The sequence below is a fragment of the Osmerus eperlanus genome, chromosome 7, assembly GCF_963692335.1.
Source record: "Osmerus eperlanus chromosome 7, fOsmEpe2.1, whole genome shotgun sequence".
Lineage (NCBI taxonomy): Eukaryota > Metazoa > Chordata > Actinopteri > Osmeriformes > Osmeridae > Osmerus > Osmerus eperlanus.
The window spans coordinates 16,373,246-16,390,882 of record NC_085024.1 but is presented as its reverse complement, the minus strand read 5'-3'; the positions used below and the strand labels follow the sequence as shown (position 1 = coordinate 16,390,882).

Sequence of the window (17,637 nt, the reverse complement as noted above, 5' to 3'; positions counted from 1 at the left end):
TATCAAAACAACTGAAAAATCTAGAGAATAAACAAATGACATACTTTTTTGGGGTTAGTTTATTGATTCAGTTCATGCTTAAGGGCTCCATGGTACAAACACTAGAATATACATTTACATTCCTTAACCTGGCACTGGTAGGGCACTAAGAGTTCTACACTTTGGTCAGCTTTCTCACCAATCTCTGTACAACTGCTGGTCTGGCCAGGTCTCTGTACAGCGCCACCTGCAGGAGACGTCTGTCCACAACATTATAGTCAAACCCATCCAACTGCCCGGTAACCAGCTGACACACCCCTGCTTCATCGTAGTCCTTGCCCACAGTGAAAGCCAGGAGCCGGATCCCTTGTCCCAGGGCAGTGGCCGCAGCATTGGCTATGGTGGCACTGGTGGCTCCGGCAGAGCGCCCGTCTGTGAATAACACCACCTTCCTAGCGACCCCCGGCCGACCATCCTTCTGCAGAGTGGAGGCGAGGAAGGCTAGGGCTGCAGGTAGATTGGTGGCTCCGTCCATGAAGCGTGTAGCTGTTAGTCCCGCTTCAACATCCCCCGTGCGGGTTGTGAAGGGGACTTCCAACCGCTGGCGCCGGCTGTCGCTGTACTGGAGGACGGAGATGCGTAGTTGCCCCTCAGCATCGTTGAGGAGCATCGTGATCGCCGCCATCTCCACAAACTCTCTGGTCTCCTGGAAGTTGGCACGGCCCACACTGGAGGACCCGTCCAGCATGAAGACGATGTCGGTGGCCTGCTTGAACTCAGCTTCGAAGAACATGGAGAGCATTGTGTTGTATGGAGATAAAATGTGCAACTCATCATACGGGGCATCTGTCGGTGTACGCTATGTGAATGTGTGGTCAGGAAAATCTAGATAATGAACATTATCTAGATTATCTAACACCTACCTGGACAGTGATAATCTGGACACTTCTTATCTGTAAACACAACAGTCATCAGAGCACTGATAATTCCAACATAGGAGCATGATTATGTCATAGAATTGTAAGCCCTCTGTGACATTGCTTGTAAATAGATCTAAACAAATACATTTTGATTTGATAATGAAAGAACAGTACACAGAACGTGGATCAAGTTGTGTGCCTAGACTGTGCCTATACTATACTACCATGACAAATGGCATCTGTGACAATGCTGAGAAATTGCTCCTCCAGTAGCTGGGCATGGTCAGTGATCTTCAGGAGGAGTCCTGGATTGGGTGTGGCCAAACAGGTGATCTCCTCCAACATGGTGGTGTATGCCGCCCTTCTGAAGATGTCCCCAATTCCAACACCCACCACCTGGAAAGAAAGCATACCCAAATACACAGATCAAACGATTAACTTTTGACACTGCCATTAACACCTACCACTACGCAACAAGCATGCGTTGAACAGGATTTGTCAGTGTGCAAATTACGGGGGGGGTTTGGGGGGGTCTGACCCCCCCCGATTAAGGCTCGGACCCCCCCAAAAGAAGTAAAAACCACAGGTCGGAGGGATCGATACATTTATATATCGTTCTTACCTGTAATCGTAAATATCACAATATAGTTACCATATTCATTCAATAACAGGTTGGCGATACACATAAATGTTGACTTTATGGCAGGGAATATCACACACTATTACACTGATTGCCATAGTCAAAATTCACTCAATAAACACAGCGCGAGTGACCAGTGCCCAATAAAACTCAAGAAACACCGCGCGCGAGTGACCAGGCAGTGTGCAATACAGAAGCTTGTTGAATCACCTCAGTGTAGATGTGCGTTCTGCGTCGTGAGAAAGTGCAAGAAAGGCAAGTTTGCTATCTAAAACCCCAAAAATCTGTCACAAATGTATTTGTAATGGCAATTAGCTGTAGAATATTCACAAGAATGTTAATGATAGAAACATGGTTAACCACCAACTTAAGTTGACCCCCCCGATTGTCCTTGTATAATTCGCACACTGGGATTTGGTATTGTGAACCTGTGACCCAGGGTCAGACAGAGAGTGCACCTTGATGTTTGGGATAGAGCAGAGAGAGGATAGGGGCTTGGTGTCCCTCGTGTCGGACCGCCCGTCTGTGAGGACCACCACCGCTCCTCTGGAGAGCTGAGAGCCGGCCAACGCCTTGAGGGCAAACTCCAGAGCCTCGCCCGTGTACGTGCCTCCAGCGATCCATCGCATGTTCTTCACTGCGCTAGACACACAGCAGGAACGGTTAGGACCCTTTTCTTCACTGCACTACAGACAGAACAATCTGTCATTCAGACAACTCACAATAAGCTCATGCTTTAACTCATGCTTTAACGAAACGGTCAGCACATTCATAGTAAAAAAAACTCCTTATTTTGGACTGTAAGGGGAAAGAGAGATGACATTCTGCTCTGTAGACATTGTCTCCACAGACCTCTTCAGGTGAGTGATGGATGTTATTGTAGGGTCGCCCATAGACACCAGCTCCTGAGTTCCCTCATGGCTGTACTGCACAACACCAACGCGAGAACTTGGCTCATTCTAAACACACACACACACATTTTGTGTGAGGTGAGGCAACACAGGGTTAGTCATCTGGCTCCAACCAGAGAGTCTGTCATCCCTCACCTTCTCACTGCTGAAGGTGCCCATCTTGTTGATAACTCGGATAATGAACTCCTTCTCCAGAGTAAAGTTCTGCAGCCCCACACTCTCTGAGCTGTCCAGCACAAACAACAGCTTCACCGGCCCACACTCACACACTGGGTCCAGGAAATAGGAGGGAGATATAGAGGTTAAGGAGAGGACGGGAACAGTACATACAGTATTGGGGTGTTCTAGAACTTACCACAGCATGCTGTAAAAAAAGAATGTGGGGGGGGAGAGAAGGGTTACATTCTTTAAAACTGATACCTATTTCCTTGTAAACCCAGACACGATGATGAACAATGCATTACTCACTGCAGAGTTTCTGGATGACTTCCATGATCTCACACTCCTGTTAACCAAGAAAAACATTTGTTAATGGCTGTGAATCAGCATGGAGTCTTGAAAGAACAGTTCTGTATTTAGGACAGCTGAATAAACTATACTTACATCTAGACCTGCATGGCCCACAGGCCCTGGAACACCCTGCCAGAAAATGAATGAATGAATGCCTTTTATTGTCATTGCACACAACAACAAAATTAAATTGCACTTCTCCTGGTGGTGACACATAGTATGACAGGACAATATAGTAAAACATGAATTAAAACATAAAAAGAGACCTAAGCAATATGAAAACAGTAACAAACAAACAAAAAAAAATATATAAAAATTGATAAGTAGCTAAAAGAAGACATAGTCCATTAAGTAAGGAGAAGGGAGTCAGTAGTGTGTGCATGCATGCGTGTGTGTGTTTGTGTGTGTGTGTGGACTTGGCTGAGCATACATTCTCTCCTTCAAAACCAGGATATCCTTTCGGCCCTGGGGGTCCTCCTGGCCCCGGCTGCCCATTCTGAAAGGCAGGAAATGACGTATCAGACTTGTGATATTAGTGACAAATTCAATTCTAAAGCCATTCATTGGACGTTACTGCCACAACCTGTCCTTTTGTAGTACTGCAACAGCAACACACACAGAACACTGCTCAGACCGCTGGGGTAGCCTGGTGTTACTTCCACAACTCCAGAGATTATGTCTCTAACTGTACGAACCAGATTATTCATCTCACTGAAACTGTATGAAGTAATGCTTCTATATTGGTGGCATAATGTGGAGCTGCTTACATCATCACCCGGGTCACCTGATTGGCCAGCATCTCCCTTTATGCCAGGGAGTCCTCTGATACCCTATGAGAGGGATGAGGGAGAGAAGGAGAGAGATGCATGAGTAGTCCGTAGAAGCATTAAACCCTTGGATAACAAACAGACAGACAGACTTACCTTTACCCCTGTTTGTCCCCTCAAACCAGGGTGGCCCTAAGGACATAGGGGATATGGTTAGACGTAAGGCCACCTGTTTCTCATAAAGGTTATAGATCCAGATCTGTACTCCTGTGTTGCCATGGAAACAGATCTGTATTCCCATGTTGCCAATAGATACAGACTTGCATTCCTGTTTTGCCATAGAGAAAGACTTGTACTCCTGCATTGCTATGGATACAGACCTGTATTCCTGCGTTGCTATGGATACAGACCTGAATTCCTGCGTTTCCTGGCTGGCCATCACCTGGAGCTCCATCCTCTCCCTGAAAACAGAATCAAGATGGACCAACTTCACTTACAGCAACCTCTCTCTCTCTCTCTCTCTCTCTCTCTCTCTCTCTCTCTCTCTCTCTCTCTCTCTCTCTCTCTCTCTCTCTCTCTCTCTCTCTCTCTCTCTCTCTCTCTCTCTCTCTCTCTCTCTCTCTCTCTCTCTCTCACACACACACACACCAAGTCTCCCCATCATCCCTTTAACCCTGGTTTCTCACCCTCTCTCCCATAGGCCCCATCACCCCTGTCGGTCCTGGAGTCCCTCGCGGGCCCTTCACACCCTGGGGAATTAGTACACAGGTCAGCCTTATCTGAACACAACCACTGTACTACTTATGCAAGTGTTCTCTCTCATGGCGTGTGTCGTGATGGCGAGGTCACCCATCCTACCGCAGGACCTGGGTTTCCTGCTTCTCCCTTGTAGCCTTTCTGTCCCTCCACACCACTCGTACCCTTGCAGGAGGAGGAGAGGACCCATACAGGGGTGACACATCCCAAACAAAGCATAATGTAAACACAGGTCAGTAAAGTAAATCAGATTCAGACTGTCTGAAAGTGCTGGAAAATGTTATTTTGGAACTTCCAAATACAGAGTGTGCATCAGTCTTTCTCTACAGGAAGTAGTTGGGATGGAGAGCAGAGGACCCACCCACCTGTGAGCCTATAGCTCCTGATTGGCCCTCGTGACCCTGAGCTCCCGGTGGTCCTGGCTCTCCCTACAACCACAGCAGAATTACGTTTTTAATGAAAAACCCTTGTCTGGTCTCCTTTCTTTCTGTCACTTTGGCAGTAAGTGCATTAGATTTCCTAGTTAGAATTGTTTAAGGCAGGCGGACCTTTTCTCCTGGAGCCCCTCGTACTCCGGTCGGCCCACTGGGCCCCCTCTCTCCTTTCTCCCCCTGAGAGAAACACAGATGAGCTGTGTGAGGAGAGGATGCTGCCACCCAGAATCGATGCTTCACCCCCTGATATTGTATCTCAAGTGTGGAAGCCATTTTGTATTGCATTTTACAAAAGTTCACAGTTAGACCCATGAGAGTGGTTATCGTAAGTTTATAGAATGTGTAATTCACTTCCTTACCTGTCCACCAGGGGTTCCAGGCGGACCATAGTCTCCCTGGGAACAGAAGAGACAGCAGGAAAGTCACTGTGAGGACAACTGTTTTCTCTCACTGGACATAAACAACAGAATTATCCCCCACACATCTGGTGGTCTGTGTGTGCAATGGAAGGTTCCACTCATAACTTGTTTACAGACATCCTCGCTCCACTCACATCCTCCCCTCGGTCTCCTCTGCTTCCTGAAGCTCCTTTTGGTCCTGTCTCTCCCTGTACATGGGAGACAAGCTCATGAGGAGAACAGGTGCACGAATATTCCTCTTCAAGTGTAAATGTTATGCAGAGGTGGACGGAGACACGTGACTCAAGCGTTCCTCAACCTAAAACAACTGGAGTGGTGATTGAGTCTGAGTGTCTAATACCTTCACCCCGGAGGGGCCCACTACCCCCAGGCTCCCGGGGCCCCCTGGTGAGCCCGGTTCACCCTGAGGATTGAGATGGGACAGATAAACACTTGTCAGAGCAACATTTGCAAACATCCACACGCGCACACACACACACACACACAAAAAGACAACAAATACTACTTCACTGAGTGATCTGGTTACCTTCGGCCCTTGTAGTCCATGAGATCCAGCGTCTCCTTTCTGTCCAGGAAGACCTGCGGTTCCCTGTCAGAGTCAGACCCTATTAGAACTCAGGACTGCACACAGGGTGCAAACAAACGTACCCAAACCCCCACGAAACAAACAGACTAATTCAAACCGCTCAAAACAAATCTCACCACTGCCCCCTCATCTCCTTTACAGCCTGGTAGGCCCACAGCTCCAGGGTCTCCCTGCAGAAAGCGAGGGACAGGAAGAAAGAGGGAGAGAGAAAGATGGGAGGGCAAGACCATACAATGATTCAAAAGTTTCGAGATATTCACTCTGGATTTTCACATGGATTTCAAAGGAAAAAAAGAAATAAGATGCAAACCCCAAATCCATCCTTCCCATCCACTCCAGTTACACCCCTCTCTCCCTGGAACAAAACAAATAAGTGTCAGAACAACTACTGAACGTTGTGACAAAGTAAACCATGGTAATGAATTGATGAATGAACAGATGAATGGATGGATGGGTATGAGTTATGGACGTAATGATGAGTGATTACATGAATGAAGGGTAATGAATAACTTCATGTGTATACATACCTTTTGTCCAGCTAGTCCTCTTGGACCCTTTGTGGTGAGAAGACACTAACATTAATGCGCAGCCCATCACGATTTGGATGAAATGTATTTGCCGTTCACAAGACCTACAAGCTACACCTCCCCAAAACACTCACTCTGTCACCAGGTCGACCTTGGTCACCCTGAGAAGAGAAAAAATGGTAATCAAAAGCAAACTGGATACAATAACAGTACATATAAGGCCTTGAGTAGCTGCTGCAGACAGCAGTTTTTATATCAGGCATAGGAAAGGAAAAGACATGATGCTTGCCAGGACTGGAGTAGTTCAGGGCTGAATGTTTCATTGAATGTGTTTACGACATTAGTCTGACCTTTTCACCTCTGTGTCCAGGGGGGCCGTTGTCCCCTGCTGTTCCCTGGCAGAGCAAAGATGTCATTATAAAAAACAATTATATTTGATTACATTTTACATTATTTTACATTTGATATGACTTTTTAGCTCCAGAATCAAGCCAACATAAAGCAGACCCCCCCCCCCCCCCCCCCCGCCCCCAGAAGCCTAAATCGTTACTTTCTAGTTTGATGATGGACCTGTCTAAGTTGCAACTTACTCTCGACAGTAACACATCCTGGAGCTAGACATCACACCTAGAAGAGCAAAGATGGTACCTTAGCTCCCAAACTTCCAGGCTTCCCACTTATCCCATGGCGTCCTGGAGTTCCCTGCAAATACATCAGATTCATTCATCAGACTGCCCTCAAAGACATATCCATTTGATTGAATGAGTTTTCCAATGTAATGCTTTGTTGTCCACAGGGAGGATGTCTGTATAGTATTGCCTAAACCTCTGATGGCTTCTGTAAAAAGAACCTGGCAGAGCCACTAACAGATAGGAGTCACACAACTCCTGCTTTCATTTGAAAGTGAAGAAGGGGGTCTTACCACTTCACCACCATCCCCCAGAGGGCCTTGGGGTCCTTCAGATGCCTGTCAACCACAAACCAGACCAACCAAATCTGAGCTGCGCTGAGACCGAAATCTAGCATCATATAAATAAACAGGAGCTGGGAGGTCCAATACAATGACTGTGAGCTTACCTTGCACTCAAACGTACAGCACTAAAACATGAAGCAGAATGGTAAACAAATGGTCATCAACGTATTATGCATAAACGGACATAAGATTATTAAGCTGACGGTAGATATTAAATAAAATAAAGCAGTATTTCAGTACTGTTGATTCTAACTTTGGTTCTTTACTTAATGCAAAATGTAGCCTTTAATATATTCAATCAAATGCAAGACTGGACTCACCAAATCCTCTGACTGCTTATACTGTCCAAGGGAATAGAAGTACAGTTAGTATGACCTCTGAACTTTAAAATCTCCAACAGCGTTTCAGGGTATGTGCTTCAGGTTTTGACAGCAGCTGGTGTACTGTGCTTCCTCACCATGGAAGCCAAGATGAAGCTGATGGTGTCTCTGACCACCTGGGGATCCTCACCAGTAGCAGAGAAGTTCTGGGTGGGCTGCATTTCTGTGGCAATAGAGCCAAGTCTGTTATCCTGCAGAGAGCATGAATGAGAGGGGCTTTAACCGGTACAGAGCAATCACAACTGGTCAAACCAATAATTGAACCAGGAGTCTGTTAGAGGAGTCCTTGTAAAATGAGGTAGAACAAAGTAACATCTTTTTATGTTTAATTGTCCAGATTTTGAGTCGACCAAGAAGTGTTGGCCACGCACGACCCAGTGTTGCCGTTAGCGTCAGGTCTCCAGGGTTACCAGATGATGAGGAGTGATGGGCACGGCGAAGATGTGTACGTCCATGACCCTGGCCTCGGCCACGGCATGTGCGAGCCCACCGCATGGCTCCTTCCAGCCGTCCAGGGGATGCCCGTCCGTCACCACCATCATGAACTTGTTCCCACGGAGAGGAGAGCTGCCGTTTGGAGACATGGTCAAGTTGCAAATTCTCATCAATATCCCTACTCCCATTACTTCCATCAGTACTACATAACGAGAAGGCAACATATCCTGCCCCATAACATGCTGTGAGACTTTAGTTCAAATCCAAATAAGGAAACCATTTCACATGTACTGTAGATGGAAAGAGAGAACTGGACGAACAGACAGACAGACAGGTGATGGACAGGGAGAGCTAGATGGACAGACAGACAGACAGGGCTGACAGGTGAGTCACCCTCTCATCAGCTGTCCAGTTGCCACGGAGATGGCACAATCCGTGTGGGTTCCTTTGCCGATGTAGCGGATGTCCTGAATGGCTGTCTTGATCCGAGCTTTGCCAACTGTCTCGCTAGTGCTGGTCAGTTCACTCATCACCTTCACCTCATCACTGTAGTGTAGAACTCCCACATTCCACTCCAGGTTACGATTACAGCGGTAGTACCTGTTTGTGTGTGTGTGTAGTTTGCATGTGCGTGTGTGTGCATGTGTTATGGTGTTTTATGTAATGTAAGGCAAGGACATCTAGGTAGTAAATGGATTTGCTCGTTTATGATGCTAATTACATATAATTTCACAGCCAATTGGATGTAGCAACATTTTGATACAAGACATCAATCTGTCTACTGCATCTCTGCCAAACAGATAAATCCTAAAACTGTTCTATCCAACTTGACGCTATCATGTTAAAACTCACACACACACTTATCACATCTGTCACACCGCCTGTCTGAGCTTGTTACCCACCAAACAGCCACATACAGTAGCAGGGAATTTAACTCAAAGGCATACCTTCACTTGCTCCAAATCTTTAAAACCCTAATCTACATTTCCGTAGATACCGTAGCTGTAGGGAGCTCTCACACAGACCTGGTGTCGAGCTGGTCCACAAGGTTCATTGCGAACTGTTTGATCTGCTCCACCAGGGATCCATAGGGCTTGTCCCTCAGGGCCACGCTCTCCGAGGTGTCCAGCACGATGGACACATCAGCCGGACAGTCTGAGGGCAGCAGGGGAGGGGACCACACACAGGGAGAGATGCAGATGCCACATGGGTGGGATATAGAGAACGAGTGACACGTTGGTCAAACTTACTGGAAGCATCTAGACCATGAGGTGAGAGTGATGGTCATGCTTATATGAGGAGATTACCCCAGTGGCCAGCTTGACCCTGCCCTCCAGGGTGGCAGACAGCACTGGCCGGAGTGACCAGCAGACACCCCAGCAGAGCAGGAAGCACCAGGGAGCAGACCAGGGGCATGTCAGCTGGTGTCTTTGCAGGTGAACAGTGTAGGTTCAAACGTTGAATTCTCAGGCAAGACCACCACACTGGTGTGTTTTATATCTCAGTAACTAAATGGAAGCATGGCCTGAATCTCTGCACATGAAATAACACTTGAAATTATGTGACACAGATCTTCTCAGTCTGACATTAGACTACTTAAGTGGGTTGAAGTTCAGATTCTACAGGCATATATATATGAAGCTCAATATGGTTTAGCCTTACCCGAAATTAACTGAAACAGCTCTTACCTTTATTTAATTTCTTGAATAACTGTCCTCACAGCCCAAATGTTCTCCAGCTGTCTTTACCCTCCAAGTTTCCTGTGATAGCAGGTAGGGTGAAACTCACCTGCAATATGCCACTCCCACACCAGAGCTCTGCTTTCTGGAACGTTTCCACATCTGACCTGAGGGTAACTTGAAATTAACGTTTTGCCTTTGATCCAAAGCTAATTTATAAGCTAATCAGACCTGATATATCTCACAATACCTTCAAGCGTTAACTCACATTTGTGAAAAGTATTTCTCGGTAGGACCCGATGGCAAGCAATTACACTTCAAAATTATTTTTTGTTGTGCCAAATTTCATGTTGATTCTTGCAAAAACTAAACCAATCATGTGATAATAATAACACCTGATATAAGGCCATATTTTTCTGATTTCTCGGAAGATTAAAACCTTTTGGTTCGGCAGCTCTCCATGGATGGAGACAGGGGCAGTCACCGGAGCCAAACATGCAGGTACATGAGTCCTACTTGAGGAGTCCTGCTTGAGGAGTCCTGCTTGAGGAGTTCACTGTTCTCTGTCAACAAGCTGTCGGTTTCATCTGTCAGCACTGCCAGTGTGTAGCTCTACTGCACTATACTGCACTCCAGTCATCCTTGCTTTAAGTGAAAGGTGGAATTCTTAAGCATGTAGTGCTTCTTGTCCCAGTAAATAAGGATGAGCAATGTTTTTTTAACAAGATTGCAGAAATGGTTTTAAACACATTTTCAAACTCCAAAACATGATGTCCTGTGTTGATGTTTAGTCATGTGAGACTATGGCATGGTGTTACCTTCCAGGCACGAGACACGCTCTGTCTTACCGAGTTTACTATGTCTTGCCCAAGGCTACTGCCCTGAATGAAGTTACTTCTTATTCCACTGGGGGACACTGATGTATCTGGGTTTGAGTATCAGAAATAAGGATAGGATTGAGCTGGAAACCTATCTGTGCAGGTCAGACTACATCTTTGCCGTCTCAAAGGCCACCGTGTGACCTTTGAGCTCCTCGCAGTAGGTCAGCTGGGAATTCTCTTAGTACCTCCCTTTCATCATGTTGTTAATCCATCAGTCTCCCACGCTTGTTCTTGTCCATCTTCTGAGAGCAGACCCTCCTCCCCCCGGCGTTGGCTCCGTTTATCGCAGTTGATCAATTATGTGTAACTGCCTAGTAGAAAACGACAGGTGGCAGCAAAGGCTTGTATCCGACACGTTGTGAGGCTCCTGCCTCCTGACCAGGGCTGCTCATTGTGGGGCGGGCTTGGCGGCTGCAGTTGTCTGTTCTAGAGAGGGAGGGTGTGTGATTCCACGGCGGTCCACTCTCGCGAGGTGAGGTCGGTAGCTTACTAGCCATTTAATAACTGGAATCTCCCCTGCCTGGTTATTTCTCAATGTATGATTTCTACGAACGTAGTACTACTACCACAGGGACCGGGGAACGACGGAGATGCTGCGAGACAAATGTGGATACATTTTACCGACACCGCAAGGGGAGGGAAACATGTAACCGCGCATTCGGAGCGGCACCTGACTCTACAAGCGCCGGAGTAGCATATCATCGCATTTTATTCCGTTATAGTTTTACATTTTGATGAATCGACACTAAAAGTGTTTCCTTTTGGATATTAGCCACTCCACTCTCTACGAAAATGAGCGAGGAGGTATCAGACGTTCCCAAAGAACTGCTTGGTAAGAAATATGTAAAACGGTCTTTATTATAGGCTAATACCCTGAGATGCATGTCCCCAAGTTAATTGGTTCTCACTGTCAAAATTGTGTTCACATTGTCAGCCCAATGATGAAGCTTCATGTTTCTCAACAAAGCGGATGAGTCAACTAGATTCCCTGCGTCCCATTGTTGCTAAATAGCCCACACTATTTCACTGATTAGTCAGAATGACAGTAAATTAGATATAATGGCATATGTATAATTGAGATAGCTGTACATATATACAATTCTCTAATTATATTTCGTATCTCTTAGTTAGTAGGCTACTTAGGTTACTAGCTTAAATGTAGCCTAACTTACCTATGTCTATATCATTTCTCCACTTCTTTGTGTAGGCCTAGCATTGTTTTAGCCCACCAGTTTGCAATCATAACACAGTGTCAAACATGCAATTCTACCAGCCATACGGGTCATAGTGCCGTGTCAAACATGCACTTCCAATAGCCAGACGGTCACCCAGTTCTCCTACCCTACTCTGCCAGGCATGGCCTCGTATGACTTGGTTAGTCATTAACAAGGTAACCCTGTAGTTATCTGAATCAGTGTAGTCAAAAAGAATAACCATCATGACAAACGATAAATTAAACTTACAGGTTCAGCACTTATTCTGTCTCTGGATATGCAATTATAAATGTGATTGTAAGTATTCCCCCAGGGGCATAGTTTGACAGTTTACTTCTGAAGTGGTCAATTAGAACACTAGTTCAGTGGACACATCCCACTTCAAACATATGGAAGTTTAGACCTGTTTTTGAATAATGTTGTACATGCTCACTCGGTAGCCTATCATTTTTAATCACACTATTCTGCAGCTATGTCCCTAGAGCGACAGCAGGGGCAGTAAGTGGAGTTGGATCACAGTTTTCTCTGAATAGGGTGAGGGTCCTGTTTCTAATCCAAGTGTCCTCGACAATGAGCAATTAGCGTGTCCCAACGTGGACTAGAGAGAGAGAGCCTGCATTGTTTGACTGCCGAGCAGAGAAACCCATTGTTCTCTCCTCCAGCCCAGAGGTTCCTGCTATAGCTGTCACCTGGAGTGTGTGTGTGTGTGTGTGTGTGTGTGTGTGTGTGTGTGTGTGTGTGTGTGTGTGTGTGTGTGTGTGTGTGTGTGTGTGTGTGTGTGTGTGAGAGAGAGAGAGAGAGAGAGAGAGCGTCTGGGTGGGTGGGGGGGAAGGGGGGACGTGAAGAGATGGGGGGGGGGGTAAGGAGACAGAAACGGACAGAAGGAGAGAACATGTTAGGGAGTAGAAAGCTGATTGGTGTGAAGAACTCCCTTTATGTGTCCTAGACAGCTTGTCACTGGGCGGGCAGGACAGGGTCACTGTTCAGGGTGTTTTCACAGCGCTAACAACAGCAACCGCAACAACAACAATAGCAACAACATCAACAACAGAGGGACACCTTTATTCCCATAGAGGCCTTTGTGCGAGGATTGTGCCAAACTCCTCCAGACTTCAGAATCGGGATAGCAGTGTGGAACCTTCTCAGCCCAGTCGTCCATGAGTCTCCACTGGGGACACTGCCAGGGGAGGGGGGGGCGTGGAGAATCAATTAGTACAGCGGAACCTGCAGCAAATATGACTGGTGACAAGGTTTCAGATCTCAGCCAATTCGGGTCTGGAGTTCAAAGGGGATGATATTCATAAGAAGGGGGGGGGGGGCAAAGAAAAGCTGCTTAAGATGACTGGCTGGGACGTGTCTGAATTGTGGAATGAGTACACTGTTAGGATTTCTTTTTATCAGCAGAGATTTAAAATAATTTTCTCCATTGCAGAATCGCAAATGTATCTTTCCTTGTCTAATTGAAAAACCGCTACCCAGATGTTCTATATCATTTCCTTCTGTTCCAGTTGAATTTACTGATAAGCACTTTTCTTTTACTGAAACTCTATTTTGAGTTTAGTCTTCTTTCTTTTTTGAAGTTTATTTCAAATCCATTCCTTAGTTGACCGAACTAAAAATGGAATAAACTCTAACCATGTAGGGGACTCTAACCACCAAGGGAAGTCTATCTTGACCAACTGGCTGGCTGGCTGGCTGATTGACTGACTATCTGACTTGCTGACCTGTCCTCTCTCTGCTGTCCCTCCCCAGACAGTGTCAAGGATGCTGTGGGCCGAAAGATCAAGCTGTCTGTCAAGAAGAGGGTCAAACTGGAGAGCAAAGGGGACAAGATGGAGAACAGAGTCCTGGTGAGTCCCCCTGCCACCTCCCCTGCCACCTCCCCTGCTGTCCTGTCCTGTGTTGTACAGAGTCCACTGTCATCCATAGCATCAAAGGAACATGCAACATGCTGTGTAGTGATTGGGTGAGTGGTGGAGGCCCAGAACAGATCGGGTGAGTGGTGGAGGCCCAGAACAGATCTCGGACAACTCAGCCTTTACGCTGTCTTCACACAACTTCAGTTTGGCTACATTAAATGTTTGTGTCCGAGAGCAGTAAATCTGAAGTCTCCTGAATAATTCAGACTCGACGGGTCATCAAAAATGCATGTTGTCATCTTCTGTGTTTAATGGATGAAGGGATGAAGAGCCTAAATGAGGCGAACGAGCTGTCCTTCCCTCCATGTTAGAGCCCAATCAATACTCTGATGGAAACTGACTCCCTGTGTGAGACCAGGGGTGTGTGTCGGGAGTGACATTGCTATGGAGATGGCGTTGAACTGTTCAGCTCTGAAATCCGAACCTCCGATCTGCTGTGAGGGGTTTCATCATGGACAAACACTCAACAGGAAGTGTTTTCTTGTCCATGTTTCAGTCCCATCTGCCAGACATCGCTAGTGTGTTTCCCACTGGCCATGTTGCTTTGAGTTGTGGTGGGCTCAGCACAAACAACAGTGAGTGGTGGGTGTTTGCTGCGTAGTTGGAAGCGAACGCTGGAATTTCTCCCAGTGGTTCTCTGGAATTCCGCCGGGGCGTGGACCACGACAAGGACATGCTGACTTCTCATGTTCAGCTTGACTGAACTAAACAAATAAATGAAAGACTGTAAATGAAAGTATTTGTTGTTCCACAACATAGGGGGGAAATAGCACAGAGGGAAAACAAACTAGCCCCAAACCAAGCATTTACCCAGATTTCTGACGCTCCTGGACCCAGACCCACACAAACACACACAGTCCACCATCATGAAAAAACTCTTTCTGACGGACAGAAAACCCTGTGCCGTGATTATGGTCTGCGAAGGTTGGCTGTTGGCACTATAGTGTTCCCTTCACTGAGGAAATGGAGCTTGCCAGCCAAACTGTGACCGGGGTGGGGGGAGGGGATGGGGGGGGCACAGTCGAACTTCCTCTTCATCCCTATTTCAATAGAGTCAGGGGGGAGCTGTGTGTGGGACGTGTGTCAGAGAGGACTATTAATTGTTAACTTGTTCATGGTGTGTGTGTGTGTGTGTGTTTGCTCTCAGAGGAGTGGCAACGGGCTATAAATCACAGATGCTTATCTGAGGAAACTTTCTCTGGTGCTCTAAAACAATTATGTGAATACATCTAAATGCTGATATATGTAGATGCAGGTATGAAGTACAACATTTGTTATTATAGATGTTTTACTGTCAGTCCAACAAATGCTTTAGATCTCTCCTTGCTTGTGTGATCTAAGATAGTCAAATTCCTGAGGGAGAGAACTCACAAAACATGGAACACCTGAACATGTCATAGACCCAATATATCTGAATGTGGTTCCTCCTACTCTGTCAGGTTCATGTTAGTAACAGGATGTCGTGTAAAGTCAAGTATGGAGGTGACATCAAACTGAACCCTGGCTCTAAGTCCTGAACCAGTTCTCCTACCCTGGCTGGTGCTCTTAGGGTGCTTGGCTTCATGCTAAGGGTGGAGGTGTGTTTGCAGTGGGCTCCCCACTAGAATTACTCACCCCAGTGTGAGTGTTACAGTTGGCTGCCTCTGCTTGTCTAGACCACAGGGTACAGATCACAGCCTGTCCCTAATGCCCACCGCCAGTCCAGCCTTCTGCCCCAAGTCCTAGTGCCCCTGTGATGCCGAAGTTACCAGAAGTTGCTAACTAGGGGGTAACTGGGCATACATATATGTGTTTGTTTAGCCAGGATACACTTCCTCTTTTTCTACAGCTGGTTCAGCTGAGCCAACATCACATGTATCTACCAGTGTGTACTGTACACAGTTTGGTTCAGTGGTCACGTTAGAGGGATGAACCTGCTATGTTCAGCATAGAGCTGGAAAAGAAGCACATCTGCAGCGCATGAGAACAGGCTTCAAATACAGCTTTGTTTGTTAAATTCCCATTGAAGCCGGTGGTGCGCGCGCGTGTGTATGTATGTGTGTGTGTCTTCCAGAGGCAACAGGCTCCTATTGATCCTTGGAAGACCTCTGGGAATGAACCCTCCTCCTTCTCCCTCTTCTTAACTTGAAAAGCTCTCCTGGTCTTTGAAAACTGGATTTACTCTGTTGGTGTGGCTGCCCCCCCCCCCCCCCCCCCCACACACACACACACACACACACGTACACACATGCTCAAAGCTGGTGACGGCCAGAGCACCTTGCAGGTCAGCCAGTGTGTAGAAGCAGAGGGCTGCTCCAACAGGACTAGGTTTGCCTGTGTGCTCTCGTTCTGGAGTGTCTCTCCACATGAAGAATTCATACACAGCTGTATTTCTGTGGTTTCAGCTCTGTGCGGTTAGAGGTCTGCAGTAGGGTGTTTCAGTGTGGTTAGAGGTCTGCAGTAGGGTGTTTCAGTGCGGTTAGAGGTCTGCAGTAGGGTGTTTCAGTGCGGTTAGAGGTCTGCAGTAGGGTGTTTCAGTGTGGTTAGAGGTCTGCAGTAGGGTGTTTCAGTGCGGTTAGAGGTCTGCAGTAGGGTGTTTCAGTGCGGTTAGAGGTCTGCAGTAGGGTGTTTCAGTGTGGTTAGAGGTCTGCAGTAGGGTGTTTCAGTGTGTGTTTGTCGAAATCTCAGTCTTTCTCTCAACCCTCTGCTTTTTCCTTGCTGGGTTCTTTCTGCTTGCTAAGCAGCTGATTTGTCATTTGAAACTGGATGTGAAAAATAGCAGTTAAATATCCACAGGAGGTCACGGTTTCTACAGGATGTATTGGCGACACACTGACTGCGTTTTACCCTGCGTATCAGCCTGAGGTGTGTGTGAAAATTGCCAGTGTTGTGATTAGTGATGTGATTGGAGGTGTGTGTGGGTTATGGTGTAGTTGGTAGTGTGGGTGGTGGTGTGTGGGTGGTGGTGCAGTTGATAGTGTGGTGTGTGTGTATGTATGGGTGGTGTGTGTGTGTGTGTGGTTGGTGGTGTGGCTCTATTGTCCTGTCCGGGTGCAGCAGCTGTACAGTGGGCCGGCCAGCACTGCTCCGCCAGCACTGCCCTGTCAGCACAGCCCTGGGTGAATCACTGCAGAGGCCATCCTGGGCTGGAGGGAGGGAGGGACAGGAAACCTAGCCTACCTAACCCCACCTCTACTGCGTGTTGGTGCAGCATGTTCACTCTCCACAGAGGAGCGTGGATCATATTTGCCACTCTCCAGAACTCAACTGTGAAGTAGATACAATGGGGTTTGGGTTTAGCTCAGTGGTGGAGCCTTTGACTACAGATCAGGCGGTTGAACATTTAAATATCCCTTTATATGTTACTCTGGATAAAAGTCTGCTGAATGAATACATTATTGTTATCATAGACCCCAGTTGTTGTTGCAGCTTCCTCTGGTAGTAATGTGACATGTGGCTGCTTCGGGAGAATGTACGGTAGCTGGAAGGCTGGATGTTGGAAGGAAGCTCAGAGGAGTTGCCGTGTCTTACATCATGTGTGATTACCGTAAGATAAGAAGGGAGGGGAGCGCATAGTGGGGGGGGGGGGGGGGGGCAGGGGTTCTCTAAAGTGTCTGTGCTGCAGATACTGTATTTGCAAAATCTGTGTCTGCACCCAGATGAGGGTGATTGGAATAACTGAGACAGTAGGAAACCTGTGTTCCCCAGACAGCTGGGCCGCAGAGGGG

General features: G+C 47.0%; 2 protein-coding genes across 2 annotated transcripts in view; one reads left to right on the top strand and one right to left on the bottom strand.

Moving 5' to 3' along the window:
- Window positions 1-56: 56 nt before the first annotated feature.
- LOC134023841 (collagen alpha-1(VI) chain-like) lies at window positions 57-9,992 on the bottom strand. The gene is made up of 35 exons (XM_062466199.1): window positions 9,926-9,992; window positions 9,545-9,665; window positions 9,263-9,392; window positions 8,631-8,837; window positions 8,213-8,369; window positions 7,880-7,993; window positions 7,743-7,763; window positions 7,527-7,547; window positions 7,372-7,416; window positions 7,098-7,151; window positions 6,800-6,844; window positions 6,584-6,610; window positions 6,450-6,476; window positions 6,233-6,277; window positions 6,039-6,092; window positions 5,863-5,925; window positions 5,677-5,739; window positions 5,471-5,524; window positions 5,277-5,312; window positions 5,032-5,094; window positions 4,849-4,911; window positions 4,586-4,648; window positions 4,414-4,476; window positions 4,138-4,188; window positions 3,884-3,919; window positions 3,728-3,790; window positions 3,391-3,456; window positions 3,054-3,089; window positions 2,919-2,955; window positions 2,586-2,800; window positions 2,392-2,498; window positions 1,998-2,181; window positions 1,124-1,295; window positions 903-932; window positions 57-759 (listed from the first exon to the last, which is right to left on the bottom strand). Exons 2-35 carry the CDS (start codon window positions 9,651-9,653, stop codon window positions 155-157), a joined length of 3,126 nt encoding a protein of 1,041 aa, XP_062322183.1. The 5' UTR covers window positions 9,654-9,665; window positions 9,926-9,992; the 3' UTR covers window positions 57-154.
- Window positions 9,993-11,250: 1,258 nt separating this feature from the next.
- Window positions 11,251-17,637, top strand: part of LOC134023258 (F-actin-uncapping protein LRRC16A-like) — a 34,203-nt gene continuing 27,816 nt past the window's right edge. Inside the window, exons 1-2 of the mRNA XM_062465223.1 lie at window positions 11,251-11,629; window positions 13,764-13,861. Coding sequence (XP_062321207.1) covers window positions 11,590-11,629; window positions 13,764-13,861 — 138 coding nt within the window. The 5' untranslated portion in view covers window positions 11,251-11,589. The remainder of the gene's footprint in view (window positions 11,630-13,763; window positions 13,862-17,637) is intronic.